Raw genomic sequence first — 19,685 nt, forward strand, 5'->3', positions numbered from 1 at the left:
TCAGGCACAGGTGACAAAAGACGACATTTTACATTTGTGCCTGGTCTTCACGTTAACAAAATGCATACAAACAGGAATGAGGAGTAATTATCTGAGGACACACACAGGTGATTTAGAATTAGAGACTGAAATACAGCCACAAGTGCCTCCCACCCTCTTCTGCAAAGCTGGCCCTCTGTAGAGAAGCATCTCAGAAGAAGATATTGTGCACAGTGTTGGGTTCTTTCTTGTACCACACTGTGACACTACCTGCCACTGATTCCACCTATACTCTCATTGAGTCACACCTGGCTGATATCACCTAGAGAGGTGTGGCAGTTTTGAAAGTTATAGAATCCACTGCCACAACAGGAGGTGATGGTTCCAAGATGGCCATAAAGGGGATTAGACAAATTTATAGACAAGTCTCTAATGGATATTGGCCACTGCAGCTAAAATGTTAAGAGGCAGTTTTCCTTTGAATTCTAGCTGCAGTTGCTTTTGTGCCCTGCTGAAGATTTCCAGGAAGGATTTGGCTGGCCAGTACTGAAGAGTGGGTCCAGACTAGAAGGACATTTGGATTTGAACCAGCAGGGAACTTACAGGAATGCAGAAAGTTGCCTTCTGTTGAATCAGATCATTGATTCATCTAGTTCAGTATTGTTTCCACTCACCAGCAGCATCTCTCTGCCTTCTTCTGCACAGGAGGCAGGTACTCTGCCACTAAGCTAAACGTTAGGCTGGTAAGAAAGGGTCACAGAAAGAGTCACAAAATGACTGGTGGAAAATAGGAAGTCCATGCATCCAGCAAGACTTTCTACCCTCAATATATAGGCAAAGGGTTCCAAAGTTAATAGTACCTCAGTAGGCCAACCATCAAGAGTATTTTGAGGTGCACCATCAGTGTGAGCACTAATATGATTAACCGGATAGAGAGGGTAGCCTTGCTGCTGGAAGGCCTCTTTATATCTGCCATGACCTCATTGTGTGGTCTTGGGCAAACTTTTCATCTCATCTCCACATCTCAGTTTCAGTAAGTGGCTTCCGAAACTGACTTGCTGTGAGGGCAAAATACAATTGCGACTAAAAAGTATTCTTGAAAATGAAGCCCCACAGTTGCACCATCACAAATGGAAAGTAGTAAGGTCCCATCCCTGGAACAGAATAAAGTCCAGTAAATAAAGCTGTAGAATTGTGATGGCAACTAAGCCCTTCCCTCTCACTGCTCAGGAGACCACTGTATTTATCCCTTTCCTGAAAACTCTCCTCTTGAATCTATAATTAATTCATTGGATCAATTACACAGGTACTCAAGAGCTTCTGCCATGTTCAATATGACAACAACTGTGGCTGTTTGCTCGCTAGTGCCCACCTTCAAATACTGGCACATGCAAACTGAGGACAAACAGGAGATTTGGACCATTCTTCTGTTGTAGTTTGTAGATCTATCAAAAATCCATTCTACTGCTCTGAGCCTCAAGTCTCCCTCTTATGAAACTGAGTCAGAATTACAGTCTGAATTTCTCATCCAGAGTGTGGGATGACATTGTTTCATCTTAATGAATCTTCCTTGAAGATTCTAGGATACTGCAAAGATTGATGCCTGCTGCCTCTATACTTTAAGCGCCATTTCTTTTCTTGCAGAGATCTCCCCAAATCCTCCTGGTTTCACTTCTCTTCCAAGCAGTCATCAAACTGTGTACCATGAACTCACAAGTTTTTTTCCGCACCCCCCTCATATTGAGGAAATCTACTTTTCTGATGAAAAACAAGGACTAGACAAGGCTTACACAAACAATGTGGCGTCATGGAAGAGACTGTGATGAAATATTTGCTGAACTATGCTTTATGTCAAAGGTTTCCAACTTAATAGAGATTTAATATGGAGTAGGAAGCAAGAGCTCCTCTTGCAGATTTAATGATCTGCAGGGAAGGATCTTATGCTGCGAAAAACAAAGAGGCCAAAAGTTAAGAGGGAATCATAAAGAAAAGTTAGAGCAGGAAGGCACAAAGCTATTTCTACCCTGCACCAAAACTCCAAATGCTGCATTCAGACAGTATGCTGCAATAATGTTGCAATTGTATTTTGCTTCCAATATTCACATTGCAGGAAATCTGAATCTGTTTCTTACAAAGACACAAAGAATGGAAGGAAAGTTACTGAAACTGGAGAAGAACAGCCTTTAGGAAAAGAGTTGCAAGGAAAAACAGCTACAACAGTGGTTCTCAAAGTCCTCCTCAGGAGAAGGGAACCAGTCAAGTATATTGGGGTAGGGGGATTGCAGCAACACAATCCCCAGGACTGCACTGCTGCCGGGGATGGGAGGGGTTTTTTTTCATTTACCTCTAAGCCAGTGCTGGGGAGCTCTCCAAAGGGCTCCCCAAACCCCTCTAATTGTGGGGGGGGGGGGAAGAAAAAAATTGACTCTTCTGATTTTCATCATGAAACCAGAAGTGCCTGCTTTATTTTTCTCTTTTTTCACAATTACAGAGGCTTGGGGAGCCCTGTGGAGGGCACCCCAGACCTCCCAGGACTCCAGTGATGGCTTTTGGTAAGTAAAATACTCTACCCCTGTCGCCAGCAGCAGCAGCACAATCCTGGGGATTCCCCCTCCCTGCCCCTTTAAGTGCTTCCCTGGCTGGTGGATGACCCACCGGTTTGGGAAGCACTAAGCTACAACATAAAGGGACACAAACAAAAAGCTTTAAAAGGTGATGAGACAAATTTGTGGAGGACAGGTCTATCAACAACTATTAAGCATAGCATTAAAGATATGAATATCCAGGTACAAAGGCAGGTACACCAGTTGCTGGGGAGCACATGTGTGGGACAGCTATTGCCTTCATGTCCTGCTTTGGGCACCCTAGGTGCATCTGGTTGCAACTGGCCAACATAAGATATGGGAACTTGGACTAATGTGGATCTTTATTCCAATGCAGTGGGACTCAGGGCACCAAAGTCCTAGTCGCTAACATCAGAAACACTGCCCAGGTTTTTGAGACTGCAATTGTTCACATTTCAAGTTTCTCTGAAGTCAGAGGAACCAGACACTTGAAGTACCACTAAAAAAATCTAGTATTTTGAAACAGGCATATTTAATGCTAGCTGTAGCTTGATATACAGGAAAAACTCAATAGGCATCTCTTCCTTAGGCTTATAAGGTTTGCCCTACTCTCCTTTCTAAGCCTAAGGAAAACATTCCTTTTGAGTTTTTCCTGTATATCAAGCTACAGTTGGCATTAATTACTCCTTGAAGAAAAGCTAGACCATCTAGAGCAGTGATTCCCAAACTGGTGGGTCGTGACAATTCCCCTAAATGGGAAGAGGCAGCAATGTGATCCCCAGGATTGTGCTTCTGCCAGGGACAAGAGGGGCATTTTCTACTTACCTGCAGCCAGCACTGCAATCTTGTGGGATTGGGGGGGGGGGGTGCGGAGAGCCCTACCTGGGGGGGGGGAACAATAATGTAAAAAAAAAAGAAAAAAGGGCACTTCAGTTTTGTCACGGAAACTTGAAGTGCCTGTTTGTTCTTTTGCTTTGCAGGCACAGGGAGACCTGCAGAGAGCTCACTGCACCCCCCCCCCCCCCGATCCTCCAGGACTGCAGCACTGGCTGCAGGTAAGTAGAAAGCCTCCCTCCTTTCCCTGGGGATCAAATTGCTGCCTTCCCCCGTTAAAGAGAAATTGGCCAGTGCTTCCCAGGCTAGAATGGTTGGCAACCTTCAGTCTCGAAAGACTATGGTATAAGCCTACAGCACCTGGTATTCCCAGGTGGTCTCCCATCCAAGTACTAACCAGGCCTGACCCTGCTTAGCTTCTAAGATCAGACGAGATCAGGCATGTGCAGGCTAGTGGGTCGCGACAACTGACAGTACTCCCAACTTCCTTGTAGGAGTTTGTAACTGAGCATATTGTATCATCATAACCCCAGTTTTAGCACCAAAGATTTAGTCCAACTGAGAATACATGCAAATGTTATGGTGCTTGCCGAACTGTACAGCTTTTCATCCTTTTTTAGCTCTAAAATCAAGGAAAAGATAAATAGAAGTTCTTTAATAGCAGGTATTAAAGAGAATTCTGCACCAATGTTCTCACAACAAGAGAACTCAACTTCCCAATTCAGAATTATCAAAAGCCAATGCAACACTTCCTTGACATTCATACATCCCCAGATTGCATGTTGTATTGTGAACTTGCTATCAGAGTTATAACATCTGAAAGTCCTGCTTATTGTTTGTGTTTTGCAAATCACAGTGTGAAAAGTAATTGGCACCTATATAAGAGGAGATAATGCAAAATCTTGCATGGGGGAATAGGGGGAGTCTGGTGCTCTCTCTTCCTGTTATTACCCATTTCACAATCTTCCTCCTCCTCACTACTTATAACCCCCCCACCACCGTGACTTCTGATTTCTTTTATGGTATACTATAGTGGTTAGTGCGTTCGATGAAGAGATCCAGGTTCAAGTCTCCACTCAGCCATGGAGCTAACCGAGTGAACTTGGGCTAGTCTATCTTGCACTGAAGCTTCCTCAAAGAGTAGGCAAACTTGTATTCCGCTTCATGGAGGAATGGTGGAACAAAAATGAAATATATTCCCCACCTGCATGAAGGCAAGGTTCATGTGTTAACTTAACCTACCACAGTTTTAAGGGAGGCATGCCTCATTTTGACAGCCCTGTATTGAGAGCAAAAGTAGGGCTTCTCTCATTGGTCAAGACCCTTTCTGAACCTGCCTAGCCCATCACTTCATGTATCCATAGGTGGGCGACAGAAATAATGGCTATAATAACACAACTAGAAGCTATGAAGGATGGGGCATATAGTCACACATGGTCTCTGGAGACTTTTGCAAGCAATGCCTGCATGCTTTCACAATCACAAAGGCCTAGATTTTTTTTTTTTAAAGATTGAGGATTCTGGGGCCATGGCATGTTCTCTATGTGCACACTCAAGTGAAAAATTATGAGCTTTGGTCTTAGAGCTCATATGAACAGTAATATGAAAAATGCAGCTAACAGAGAAAGGTGGCCTGTCTATATTCCACCTCCCACCTCCATAGCAACATTCAGCGTTCATTCCATCTCCCAGTCCTCTGCCTATTTCCACAGCGGGTATTCACACCTCCCAACGCAATAGTCATTACCTGATCCACAAGCCTTCAGACCATCACACATGATTATCAAAGCAAGAGCTGAGAAGGAAGGCAATTAATCATGTTCTATTTGACAAGAGGCCCAGTTCTTATCTGCATCCATGGAAATGCCATTGGGCTTTTCTTCCTCCACCCTCCAAATAATGCAAGACTGACAGATCACAGACGTTTATCAGACTAGCTGTCAAATTGAAGACAGCCTACTGGGCATGTGCAATTTTGCCATCCAATCACCACTGCTGAAACTCCTAGGATCCCAATGGAGCCACTGTATCCCCATGTCAATCCTTGGGCAAGTTCTCATAGAGCTTGTTCCTCATCACGTTAAGCCTCACTAGTGTTCAATCGCTCAACAGCTACTGGCACAGCTGGGTTTAATATACTTCATACACACAACATCTTTACCAGATGTTCCACAGTTCTGCTACTGGTGAGGTTCTCACCCCTCTGACCCTTGAACTAACTCCCTTTCCCCAGTGAAACCTGAAGTAGGAGCACAATTTTGCAAGAAGAAAAGAGAGTCTAAAGCAAATCTATTGACATTTATGCGTATATGAACAGTCTGAGCTCATTTGCTTCAGGTATGAAGCAAAGGCCTCGGAAAACTTGACAATAATCCCGCCACTACGGGTACTCATGACACAGTCAACATAATGGGTCCAAAAGTCTACATACCAAGTTGCTCAACCACACCAAACACAAAGCGCTTCTGCCATTAAGCAGGAAGGAAAGAGTGTTAAGGTCATCCTTATTTTCACCTATCCCAAGGGGAATGAAATATTTAGATCAACAGAAGCAGCCTAATAGCAGCTGAAACAAGGAAGCCCACTAAGCTCAGATGTTTCTAGAAAGAATTCTGAATACTAAACTGTAATTATTACAGGTTTTTCCACATGAAATCATATAGAACACTAATATTTATGATAAGCTACTATAAGGGTTAACTGGTCAAAAAGCACACAATGTATAAATTCTTCAAATAAAAAGGAAATAGGGTAATATCAGTCTTGGGCTGCAAAAGAAGTGTGTTGACTCCCTAAATACTATAAATAGAGACTCCTCCTCATTATTTGGCCTTCGTAAGCCTAATTTATATACGTGGAAGACTATGTGGCCAGGACTATGGTCTGAAAGCCTTATTTGGCTTTCATAAGCCTAATTTATATACTTGGAAGACTATGTGGCCAGGATTATGGTCTGAAAGCACATAATACAGCAACCTTGTGGAAGTCAAAACAGGTTTAGATATGGGTCAGTGCCTGGATGAGAAACATAAATGTGGCTGTAGCAGGTACTTTTAATGAAAAACTGAACCTTGATTAAGGACAAACCTATTTTGCAACACTCTACTAACCTACTCTATCATTCTTCTCAAATTCAGTCTAGCTGAAGAAATGATCCTCCTTACATTTAGGTATCTGCAGCCCACTCAACAGCCAACATACAGAACTGAGGTTCTCTTTGAAATGGGTTCTTCCTTCCCTATTTCTCAAAATCATGTCAGAGCAATCTCCACAGGTAAAAGCATAACAGAATAGTGCATTCTAAATGCAAAGACTTAGAAGGCATTCAACAGATAGGGCTAAATTGTGAAAGAAGCCTCCTGTTTTACATCCATCCTCACTCTGTACCCTTTGCATTATAATATGAATTCCCCACATTCACAAAATTGATCAACGTTATCAAGCAACAGATAAATCCAGTATGAACTTTATAACTTTCTGGTTATCTGAAGTTCAGGGTTCTGGAATATGATTTACTAGTTTTAATGTAAGACAACCAAGTACTATTTTATGATCCATCATTAACTTCCTCTAGGATGACCAAACATAAAGGTCTCTCTCTCTCTCTTTCCCCCTCTCTGAAAATTGCCTTAAGCTCAATACAACACTGCAAAATTTGTATTTACTAGTAAGGCAAAAATTATTCCCTGAGCTTACTTTGCCTACGAACTGAAAGAAAGTGATTTGATCCTTGGCTATATTCAGACTCCAAGAGATCCTTCAGGTAGCAAAAGTGAACTGGTGAGGCTGGGAAAAAGGGAGGCTTTATGGGTATTCCCCAGATAGGCTTGATAAGTGCCACTGCTGCCTAAAGATTAAAAAAACCCACTGCCAAATACTTTCATCAATATCAGTATTTGCTGCAAGCTTTTCCACATCTGAAAACATGTAGATAAGGCATACAACAGCAGGAAAACATTAAAACCACACGCTAGGTCTTACAAAGCCTCTTCTATGAATATACACATCAAAAACAGAATGGACAAGCCATCTGGGAAAACTAAGGTCACGCAGAAACCTTGAGCAGTAGCAGAACGGTATAATCAGAAGCTTTTTATGAGATCTTCACAAAAGGGGCACTTAAATGAACAAAACAATTTTGTTTTCCTGGCCACAGTGCCATTTGAAACCTTCCCTTCTCCAGTTCCAGAATTCACACATGGCAAACTTCCCTATGTGGCATCATTTCTTTAACAGAAAACAATTTGTTTCTAGAAAGACAACACAGCACACTGATCTGAACCTATGGAAAAGAGCAGGATGTAACTCAAAGTCAGGAAATAAAGTAAAGATGTCCCACAGCTTCAACTTAAGACTAACTTTACAGGAACAGTGTCTCTGTGTATACATTTTCCCCCTCAATTTTAAAACCTATTCTCCTATTGTACCCTTTTGCACCTTTTCACCGAGATCCAGGTCAGACAATCTCTTGACAGTTCCATCATTTGTTAATTTAGAGGCCACCCCAGAGAGAGGACACTTGGTGGTGGCTCCCAGATTATGGAACTAGAAGCCCACCAAGGTCCACCAAATATGACATCTTAAACTTCAACGACTTGTTTACCAAGACAGACTTGTGATTTTTAATGCAATACAACTGCTGTTTAGTTTACAGTCATTCAGTGGTTCTCTTGATAGCTTTAATATCGCATTAGATTGCTATCTTGAGAATTTTGTTTTGAAATTATACAGGTTCTATGACGACGACTATGAAGGTGCTACCAGCTTCAGATGAAGCTACAACCATCTCAGCCATTAACAGCTCCAACAAACCATTTTAAGCTTGATGGTATGTTTCAACAAGCGTCCTCTGGATCAACTGCACCCCCTGTACAAGACAATCACCAACAAATGTTTACTTTTATCATATCATAAGCCACCTTTTTCTGTCCTATGCAGAGACTCACTACTGTATTTTTTACTTTTCCGTGTATTAAGTCTTTGTTATCACACAGTTACTCTAATGAATGATCCAATAGCTGAGGAGTAGAAACTTTCAGGAATAAACCCCATTAAGCCTGTATTTCAGGAATAACCCCATTAAGCCTATATAGTAAAATCCACCCCTCTTATTTTGTGATGAAGTGTGCCGGTGGTAAGTATATCCATGTCTTGACCCCTCTGAAGTTTATTTTTTTCAGTCCAATTCAAATAAGTTTGTTTGATCGAGAAGATGGGAATAAATAGTAAGCCAAACATTACATGGAAGAGCTAAGACTGGATGCTCTTTGTTGTTAGCAGACTTTCATATGCCCTAAAACTCATTGCCCACCAAAGGCAAGCTTTCATCTTCAGGATAAGCCCAGGAAAGGGATGAAGTTTTCGTGCAGCTAAAATGAAGCCCTACAATTTGAAGGCACAGACTAAAGTTGACTGAACTGATCCATTTGTTCTCCTTTCCCCCATTTCAGTGTCACATTGAGGCCAATTCCCCCCACCCCCACCCACGTGTGTTATAGCTTCCCTCTACACTCCCATCATTACTGACACTGAAGAGGCATTTTATCACTTGCAGGTGCAGTTGCTTTGTGGCAACCTGCTGTGCTTAGAAAATGAGCCTGAACATTTGATCTGCATTAGGCTTGATTCAAGGCGTCACACACAAATCGCCTGCTAAGGGATGGCATCCAGGGCCCAAGCTTTTCATTCTTGCTTTTTTTATTTAGAAGCTCATGCAAAATCAGTTGTTTATCTTTCACATTAAGACTTCAAGATCAGTCCTGAACTCCACTGCCTGCACTGATCCAGCCTGCTGTATGGCAGATTGTACCATTTAGGAAAGGGCAAACAGCTCGTTCGACACAAAGGGTTGGTATGAAAATGGATTAGAAGCTAATGGGCTACACAGCTAACCTGCATTTTATAGGCTCACAGTTAAGACCAGTGGCCCATCTAGGTCAGTATTATCAACACTGACTGATAGTGGCTCTCCAGGGTTTCAGACAGGAAATTTTCTCTGCCCTGCTTGGAGGATTAAATCTGGAAATTGTCTCTGCCCTGCTTGGAAGATGAACCTTCTCCATGCAAATCATGTGCTCTACCACTGAGCCACAGTCCTCCTGATTTGTAATGATTCTGTCAGGTGAATTGCTAGTTGGTTTCACATTTAGTAGCATATAGTGGAGAGAAGAGTAAGTGTCTTTACTTTTAGTATTTTGGTTTTATGTTATGGTCTTTATGATTTTGTGTTCTGATTTTATGATAAGCTTTATTGAACACCCATGTTAGTGGGGGGAAAGGTGAGACAGAAATACATAAAGTAACTAAACAAAATATTTAATTTCAGTGGAACTCCTCCAATGTGGAAAAAAACTCTATTTTAAGTTTTATAAAATTCTGGCAGTCAAGCATGGTGAAAAAATTGACTTGGATCTTCACATGCATCCCTCTTTCTCCAGTCCATTAACATTGCCCGCCACTGCATTCTTCAATATCTGTGCTACTATGGGGATCAGAATCTTGTGGTTGAGAGTAAGGCACACTCAGTCAGCACAATCTATTGTTTCTTCTTGGGCAAAAGCTAGAACACAAGAAAGATTGACTACAACAGAGTCAAAGCACATCTAGCTGCATTTGCCCATAACCGTCTCTTGCTACCAGTCACTCCATTTTGTCCTCTTCCCCATCTCTGTCAACATTAAGATTGTAAGTGCCTTGAGATGGAGGCCAGTATTATATGTATGTAATTCTGTAAAGGACCATGTTAACTGAAGGCACAATAATATGCAGATCTATTCTGTTCCAAACAAGGTATGGGGGAAAATGGAGCTGGCAGTGTCTTTACAAACTAGTGAAGTTCCACTGTCACAGAAAGCAGAAAGCAGACATTAGTTACATCTTCCTAGCAGAAAGCAGACATTAGTTACATCTTCTGCTCTAAGTCTCTGAAACCAACCTCAAGAAGCAGCTGCATTTGAAGGATGACAATTCCAGCTCAGGAAGTAAAGAGCAATGTTCTTCACTGTCCAGTTAGCCAAATATAGTTGGTGATGGGAGTTTTACTCACCCCTCTTCTGCATAAAAATGAAGAGGTCATCCAGGAATTTCTTCCGTTCAGGGTCACCATCCAGTTCATACAGCTGGGAAGTGAAGCAAGTAAACTTTAACTCATGCAGGGCTGAGTATGCAAGGGACAACAAGGCAATACAGTGATTGCCATCTTATCTGGTTCTAACTTATCTAGCTTGTCTAACATCTTCCAACTTGGTTAGAAGACCAGCAGAAAAAGGTTTGGACATCTAAATCAAGGTGAAAGAGCTATTTTGGTAGACAAAAGATACTATGCAAATACCAGACAATTGTGTAAACCTGAAGGCTTGCTTTTGTGGAGAAAAATACTGAGCACCTCCTTCTGAACTAGTTACTTACCTCCTTCAAACATTGCACTTCCAACGATTCTCAAGGGTCATACATACCAGCAAGGGCCTTTTAGGTTCTGCTTAAAAGTAATGCCCAATAAAAGGAGCTTCTAATAAACTAAAGGTGGAAAAGTTTGAAAACTAGTCTGCAAAATGTTTTATGCTAGAGCAGATGGTCACCAGACCAAGAAAGGGAACAAGGAGCAGTAGGGAGCTTTCTTCTCCACACCCTACCAGAAAGAATGTTGCTACAACTGACATTTGTTCTAAGACTACAGAAGAAAGGTGAAATACTCTGGCCTCTGCTACTGGCCAGAGGAACAAGGCTCCATATTCAAAAGACCCAAAACCATCATACCAACCTTGGCAAAGTCGCGAGATACCTCTCTTCCTCTTCCACCATCAGCTTCTTCACTCCAACTCAGACTCCCATTCTGAAAAGAATCCCAAACAAAACCAAAAGAGGAGGTCATTAAAAGTAAATACTGTACTGTGTAGAACACAAACAGGTCATGATCAAAATAAAAATAGTATGTAAGTCAAGAAATAGGAAACCTGCCACAACTACCTTGCGTAAATAAAATCAGTGAGGACAATGTCTGGAATCCTGAAAGTTCTGCAGCTCCAGTAATTTTAGAAGACTTGGCAGCTCATACAGAGTTCAGTAGAACTTGGAACACCCTTGCTACTCAGGATGAAAACATCATGTTTTCAAGAGCAGTTGATGTTGGGTCCCCCCCAAGTTTGGTAACACACCAGGGACATTTTTAAAAAAACCACACACATCTCATTTTTCATTGGGAGTTCCCACTAATTTCCCATTCACACCACTAATCAGAGCTACATTTGTTTGGTTTCAGCAATACTACAGTATCAAGTGCTCTTTGACCACTCTCAGGGATGCGACTGGAGACGTTTTAAGCTGGTATATATTTAAATTAAACACACATATGAATTAAAGCTTTCAAGAGCATCAGTTTCACCACAGCTATTTATATATGCTTGGTTCTGCAGCTTTCAGCATTTCAAGTCAGGGTAGAACGCAGGAACAGATGCTGAAGGCTGCTTCACTCTTCACAGCAGAAGCAAGTACAACAGACAACATGTTATAGTGGTTAACACATTAGGACCAGAACTTGGGATAACCTGGCTTTAAATCTCTGCTCAGCCACTAATTTTGGGAGGTAACTTTGATCCAGTCATTCTCTCATGAGGCTGTTGGGTGGAAGAAAGAAGACAACCATGAATGCTAATATGAGTTCCTTGGAGACAGGGTGGGATAAAAATGCTATAAAAAGATTTAATAGCATGCCAGCTTCAACACAATGTTTTCATTATAATAAAAATATAGTGTACCCTCCACACTGGGGGAGATTTTTTTTTAAAAGCACCACCTCATACATTAGGAATGAACATAGGAAACTGCCTTCTACTAAGCCAGAGTAATGGTCCATCTAGCCGAGTATTATCAACACTGACAGCAGGATTAATCCAGGATTTCAGTTGGGGCCCTTCGCTTTCCCAGCCTTACCTAGAGATGCCAAGGACTGAACCTGGGACCTTCTGCATGCTAAGCAGATGCTCTACCACTGAGTTATAGCCCTTCCACTATAGAAGGGCCAGTTTTTTAATATATACCCATTGGCTCCTGTTACCTGTGTACCCTGAACCACATGGGATTAGGATATAGCTGTCCTCTGAGATCTACAGGCCACTCCCACTAGGATCTATTTTATTTAGAATAAATCATTCCAAGAGGTTACCAAACCAGGCAGAGACAGTAGTTTTTGACTCTAACAATTGTGGGAACAGAAGGATAAATTCTGTCACCATCTGAACTGCAAACACCACAGTGTAAAGGTAGCCTGGGCAACAGACAAAAAACCAACTGAGGAAGGTCAAACATCACTGGCTGGTTCAGATCATCCACCCACCATCTGGTGGTGAGCACATAGGATCTTAAATCAGATAAAAAGCTACCGAATTCAAAAAGGGATTTCCAAACACAAACAGTTTTTAATTAGGGCCACTTTAATGTCTACAGTCTCTGTGTCATCTGGTAGTGACATGTACACTGAATTACCAAGATGAATAGCCCCTGTCAGAGTCAGGCAAAGCTACATTCCCTGCTTGTGAAACAGCAGCGGGCTTCCCTAATGCCTGCTGATTTAGTTTGAGCCAGTAATTCCTGCTGGAAAGTCAATTACCAAGTGAGCCCCATCAGCTGAAAGATATTTAATGGAGGATTATTGCTAATTCTGTTATGTCAGCTGTTTATTACAGCAGACCTGTTTCCCAGCCCTTCTTTGGGAAGCACCTTGAAAACAAGCTTTGTTTGTAGGAGGATTCATCCAGGTATCCTTTGTGGAAAAATTGTGTATCATACTTTCTTTCCAAATATCAAAACATTCTGATATAATTAGTTAGCTGATAAGAAGCTAGTTCACCACCACTACCACCACACCTACAATCAGGAAAAAACTGACAATCTGGGGATATAAAAGCAGGCTACATTACTGAAAGTACACAGAAATGCCTTTCTTTAGTCACTAGATGCAACAGCTTAAGCTTGCAAGAAAAACAGGAAACAGCAACCCAAGTTCTTTCTTGACCTGCATCATCTCAGTCATTAACACCAGCTCAGAGCCAAAGACAAAAATATGTTTTCCTCTCATGGAAGAACACCTTTGCAAAAATAACATCCAAATAAAGTCCATAGGTACTCCATTGGAAAGAGGAATGATATTTTCTGCTCTTGGTCTTCCTTACAGAATCAATGAGGATTTGTTTGGCCAAAGCATTTTCCACAGAGCAAAGTGACAATCAACTTATCTTGAAATCTGCTCTCAATCTTCACACCTTCTCACTGTGCTTTGACTCTCTGGAGAGACTGCCAACAAGGATAAAGGCTGGTGGCAAATAACATTTTGTGATATGGGAAGAACTGATGTAACCTCTCATCAGATTTTATGATGGCAACAACACTGCTAGTCAGGATGGCTAGTATGACAGGGCAGTGCCTCTTGTGCTAGGCTCCCAGCTCTTCTGCTGTAGTCTCATGGCACTAGCCAGAACTGTATTCTGAAATTCTGAGAAAGCCAGTCAGTCAGAAAATCCCACTTCCTAAGAATTCCAAATTTCAATAAAACAAGTTTCTAGCCCTTACAGTTGCAAAGATAGGCTTAATGCTGGTGAGTGCTAACTGTAGTTAGTACTGCAACAAATTATGAATATTTCAACTCAAAAGGAAACAGCTTGACCATTTAACTCCTGTCTCATGGAGGAACACTGTTTTGGTTGGAAACTATCAGCTTTGCTTCTGGAAAACTCTGGCCACTTTGCCCAGAATGCAGTAAACTGAGCTCTTTGCCTTTGTCTTCAAGTACTGTATACGAACTCACTTTGTGTACCTTTATGTGTACAGAGCCCAACAGAAACCCATTAATTCTAAAATTGTTTTCCTTGTCTTAATACATGTGCTGTGCAAATGGCATGCTGACTGCACAATAAGATGTTTTGGATCATTCTCCTTGGTGACATAAAGATTTTATTTATTTGCCAATATAGTTTAAGAACTATAGCAACAAAATACTAGGCTCTATCTTGAAAACACACACCTCACAAAATGGAAAACACTATTTAAAATTGCCTTGATCTAAATCAGGGTGGTCCAACACAAGGAACACAAGCCACATGCAACCTGCGAGGTCCTTTTTGGTGGCACTTGAAACACCCCACCACAGCCACCACCCACTGTCTCTTCTCTCTTCACTGGCTTTTCAATCTTGTTGCTGTGCCATTCAAGCTTCTCTCTGGAGAAGGAGAAGCAAGAACAGTGCAGCAGGGAGACTGAAAAGCCCTAGTACACCCACTGCCACTGCCTCCTCCTGAAACTTGAGCCTGCCAAGTGACTTTGGTGGCTTAGAACCTGAAAGTAATTCGCGGTGATGTCATCATGTTACTGCCAATTACTTCCGCATCTGCACACTCAGTTGGGGGGGGGGGGTGTAACGCCAGGGTCATGTGGTCTGCTGAAAGTTGAACCATCTGGATTTAAATAAATGTATCCTGGTCTCCAAAAGGATGTGGCTTCAGTACCCTCCAGCATTACTTGATCCTCCCCAAGACTAGCAGAAGCACATATACAAAGTAGTTACTTCTAAAAATGGAGAATCCTACCAATCAGGCAAATTTGCCCCAGCTACCTAAATTATACAGGTTGAATAATTCAGTTCTCCTTGCTGCAAATATGGAGTGCCTTGGCAAAGAACTGAGGATGCTGATGCAGAGTACACAGCCCATCATCAGCCAAGTGAAATGGGTCATCCATCCCTTCTCTACCAACCAATAGTAGCTTCTGGACTTCCTCTCCCACTTGATTCCGCTTTACTGACTCAGCAAGTGAACTGTATCAGGTCTAATGTAAATCTAAACTCTTGCTTGGTCCTCTAGGGGGCTGGCATGCCCAAGTGACCAAATATTTCAGATTCAGAACCTTTATTGGCATATATATGACCAAATATTTGTCAATGGACTACTTATCTGACTGTAGTCAAATATCCCATGAAGCCAAGAATGTCACTACGTAGGTGGCAGCTACTTCTTTATTTACTTACAATGTAATTTGTTAGCAAAGGCAGGAGAGTGGCCAGTTTGTATCAAGCACTGCAGCAGTTTCTGAGCAGTTATTGGGCAAACTGAGCAAAACATATCCTACTCATTATTCATTAGAACTTCAGGCAACCCCAAAGAGGAATGGGAATACAAATATTCAATGGTAAAGGCCATTGCCAAGAACTGCTCATGATTCCATCTTGAGTATCCCCCTCTGTGTTATTGGGCTGTGTGCTCTGCAAATTCAGCAAGAAACTGAACTCAGGTCTAGAAAGACAAGTCGAAGAACTGAAGGTCCTGGATGAATGAAGATATTGCTCTGAGTAAAAGGGTAGAGAGCCCGAGAAAGCAAAAATCAATTTTAGTTTTCTAAAAAAGTTAATGTTTAAAAAAGAGTGAGACCATCTTTTGATGGGTTAACTGACCAAATCTTCTTCCATGAATCAAATGTGCAACCCTAGTCCTTCACACAACTTATTCCTATTCTGTCTTCATTCTCTTCTCATTCTTGTCCAATTTCTCTATACAGGCAAGATTTTATTTGCTCTCGATCACAGCTGTCCAAACTTTTTGGCAGGAGGGCCACATAATCTCTCTGACACTGTAGCAGGGGCTGGGAATAAAATTTGAATAAGTTTACATAAATGAATATACTAGAGATGGAACTTACATGACTGAACGAAGGTCTTGCAAGAGCTCAAGGCCTATAAAAGACCTTCCACAAAGCAAAGCAGGTGTTTCCTTCGCTGCTGCTACTGCACTGCAGATGTCAAACAGCAAGCAGCCCTTGTCGCACAGCTCACGTGAGAGATCGAACAGTCACATTCACGTCGAGAGCAGTTGCGTCGGGCCAGCATGGGCTCCAGCAAATCTCCGGAGGGCCAGAGACTCATTAGAGACTGGGGGCTCCCTGCGGGCCGGATTGGGAGTCCCTGAGCGCCGCAAGTGGCCCCCAGGCCGGGGTTTGGGCACCGCTGCTCTAGATGCTGCTGTTCTTGCATATTATTCTGAACAAGCTATCTGGCTACAGAACGTAAATACAAGATTCAATTATGTTTTTAACCATGGTTTTAAAAAGTTTTTTAAAATCCCAATTATTTTACCAAATGCAGGGGAGGAGAAGAAAGAGGAGAAACCCTTTCGGTTCCCTGCAGTCACCTGAAATTTCTAACATACTGATATATAAAGATTCTGAAATGTTTCACTCTAAAAAAGTGAGGCAGATCGCTTTAGGCCTTCAGGGCAGCCCAGAACCTGCTGGCAGCATTCCCCTTTATCTCCACCCCAAACACACCTTTTAAGGTTAGCCTGCTATCAAAGCACTCCATGGCGCAGCTCCTCCCCAGAGACGGCCAGCCTGACTTTACAGAAGCAATCAGAGCTGAAGCTATTTTAGGATTACTCCCTAGCCACCTGGAACATCTTATTAGAGTGGAATTCAAATGTCCAAAACAATTTCAGTTTCCCTGCCACCCACTCACCTACCCACCCCCATTGCAAAAGACAGTTAACCCTTTCCTCAAGGGCAGAAACAGAAACAATGACCATAATTTTTGTTTTGATTTTTTTAGCAAAATTGCCAAAGTTACGGAAGGAAGTCTCCCATGGAAGTGTAACTGATGGTATAGCCATCAGAAAGCTTTTTCTGAGATTATGTGAGATGTGTTTCATCAGACATTTGGTTGCTGCGTGGATTTTTGCCCTCTGTTTCACCATCATACTGTGGTGACTTGACTGCCTCTCTGAACTCATCGGTTCCCCCTTTGAGTTCTTTTCTCTTTTTCCCTTAAAATCTTTTGTTCTGTTTCTGATATTGTTTTCCACCATACAGTGTTAAAATTAATGTTTTAATGTCTTGTTGGATTTTTTTACTTGTTGCAATACTTTGATTATAAAGCTCTATAAGCCACCTTGAGCATTTGCTTCAGGATGAGAAAGGCGGGGTATACATGTATGTATGTATGTATGTATGTATGTATGTATGTATGTATAAATAAATAAATCATGTCCATCATCAGGCATATGACTTATCAAAAAAAAGGTTGCCGCAACAGATTACATAACCACATCAGAAATTGCAAACATCAAATTCCTTCATTCTGGAAGAATAAACCAAGGCCTGTAGAAGACTATTTATATTTATTATTAATAATAAATATTTATTACTATTCATATTTATATTTTATATATTATATAAGGGCGCAATCCTAACTCCTTATGTCAGCGCTTTCCAGCACTGACATAAGGGCAATGCAGCTCTGAGGTAAGGGAACAAACATTCCCTTACTTTAAGGGGGCTTTCATGAGCGACACCCAACTGCAGGATGCAGCACACGTCCCATTGGCACTGCTATGCCAGTGCTGGGAAGTACTCACATAAGGGGTTAGGATTGTGCCCTAAATTATATAAATATATATTGCTTTCCAACAAAACAGTTTAAAGTTTACATAACAAAATAAATGGTTCCCTGTCCCTGAAAAGTTCATGATCTAAAAAGATGCAGAAGATACACCAGCAAACAGCCTCTTAGGAAATATCCTATGATGGAGTACATAGGGACAGTCACTCTCCCCCACTAAATATAAGAGGAGGACCACATTTAAAGTGCCCCTTTGCCCAGATGGTAGGAGTCACTGTAATATTTACTGCTGCAAAGTTTATATAATTAATGCAACATTTGATCAATGTGTTGAACAAGCAAGTTTTGTTTGTGAGAATACTGTGCATCTCTTACAACAATTTGATCTCACGACGAGTGCTGCCTTAGGGTTTCAGTTATCTGCTGATGTTCCCCAAAACAGCTTTCTTCCATGCATCCACTCCATGGGGCACTTTGGTTCCTATCACCATTATGGTTATTATGTAACTATAGAGTTACAAGAGTAAGTCTCATTTAACTCAATGGGGCTTACTACTGAGTAGAAAGGTATAGGATTATAGGTTCAGTCAATCTTTCAGAGGAGAGTACCTGAACACAGGAAGTGAGGCAAACACAGGGGAAAAAAATCCAATGAAACAAAGACTTAGTGTAGTAGTAAATTTTGAAGTGCAGGAGCATGCCATGACACTCCCACAGCCACACTCCACAAAGACACTACAACAACAACAAAATTTACTTTCAGTTTCTGCATTAGAGCATTTTCTTCTCTTCATATTGATTCCTACACAAAACGAATTATCCTTCCTTGAAAGATCTAGCTCAGTGGTTCTCAAATCTTTTAGCATCAGAACCCACTTTTTATAATGACAATCCGTCAGAACCCCACCAGATGTCATTAACCTGGAAGTGATGTCATGGCTGAAAGTGACATCATCAATTTAGGCTTCAAACCTAAGCCATGATCAGCCAAATATCCCATTACACAGCACACTTGGGCTGTTATTTTGCATAGCTTGGAATTCAAATATTCCAGCTTGGAAGTCAAAGCAGAAAACAGAATTGGATCCTTCTCCAACCACGAAGCCTTCCCCCTTTCCAGCGTCCCCACCTATTCAGGGCAAAGCTGCACTATGCAGCTCTGTACCCTTTATTTTCAGCTCTGTATTTTCAATGGCATATGAGCTAGGTGTTACAAGACCTGTCTGAAACTGGCTCGCAATCCATCTAGTGCGTCCCAATACACAGTTTGAGAAATGCTTACTCATCTAGCTTACTCATCCCGAACCCATGGAGTGGATTGCAAATTTTAAAATATCACAAACATAAAAGGTATATTGGAGTGCTAGCTTCTACATTTCTACTCAGAAGTCCCAATAAGCTCCATAGAACTTACTCCCAGGTAAATCTGCATAGAACTTTAAATATTTTATAGCTTTAATGTAACATGAGCTACATGATGTCTCTCAGGTAGGGGAAATGCAGTAACCTACCATCCATTAATATATGTCCCAAAGCAAATTTTCCGTTTTGCTTCATACTGAATCAGATGCTTCTTCTCAGCTAAGGTCCTTGGAAAAAAGTTTCACGATCGTGTCCAAGTGCTCCTGCTGATGACATCACTGGTCCAGCTGCAGTAGAAGTCCTGGAGTTCTGCTCTCCCTTCTTCCCCTCAACTATACCCTTGGACCTCATACTTTATGAGTTGAAGGCAGTATGCATAAAGATATCTAAACACATTAATACATATTAAATAGAATGAGAAGCCTATAGAAAGCTATTGTTGCTGCCTGAGAACTAGTATAACGTGATCCAGTGTGTTCACTACCACCAGATTTGGCAAGGGTCACTAACTCAGGGGACTTGTCTTCCTTGTACACTTCCTGGAAACATCTGGTTGGTCACTGTAGAAAGCAGGA

At 41.7% G+C, this 19,685-nt stretch overlaps 1 protein-coding gene and 1 pseudogene across 2 annotated transcripts in view; both read right to left on the reverse strand.

Annotated features, from left to right (window-relative positions):
• Positions 1-19,685, reverse strand: part of ARID3B (AT-rich interaction domain 3B) — a 64,204-nt gene that overhangs the window by 21,309 nt on the left and 23,210 nt on the right. For both annotated transcript variants that reach the window (XM_066635983.1, XM_066635982.1), the window contains exons 3-4: positions 11,137-11,208; positions 10,423-10,495 (exon numbers count right to left, since the gene is read on the reverse strand). In XM_066635983.1, the coding sequence (XP_066492080.1) occupies positions 10,423-10,495; positions 11,137-11,208 (145 nt within the window). The remainder of the gene's footprint in view (positions 1-10,422; positions 10,496-11,136; positions 11,209-19,685) is intronic.
• LOC136659673 (5S ribosomal RNA) lies at positions 3,726-3,842 on the reverse strand (annotated as a pseudogene).

The sequence above is a fragment of the Tiliqua scincoides genome, chromosome 8 (genome assembly GCF_035046505.1).
Source record: "Tiliqua scincoides isolate rTilSci1 chromosome 8, rTilSci1.hap2, whole genome shotgun sequence".
NCBI lineage: Eukaryota > Metazoa > Chordata > Lepidosauria > Squamata > Scincidae > Tiliqua > Tiliqua scincoides.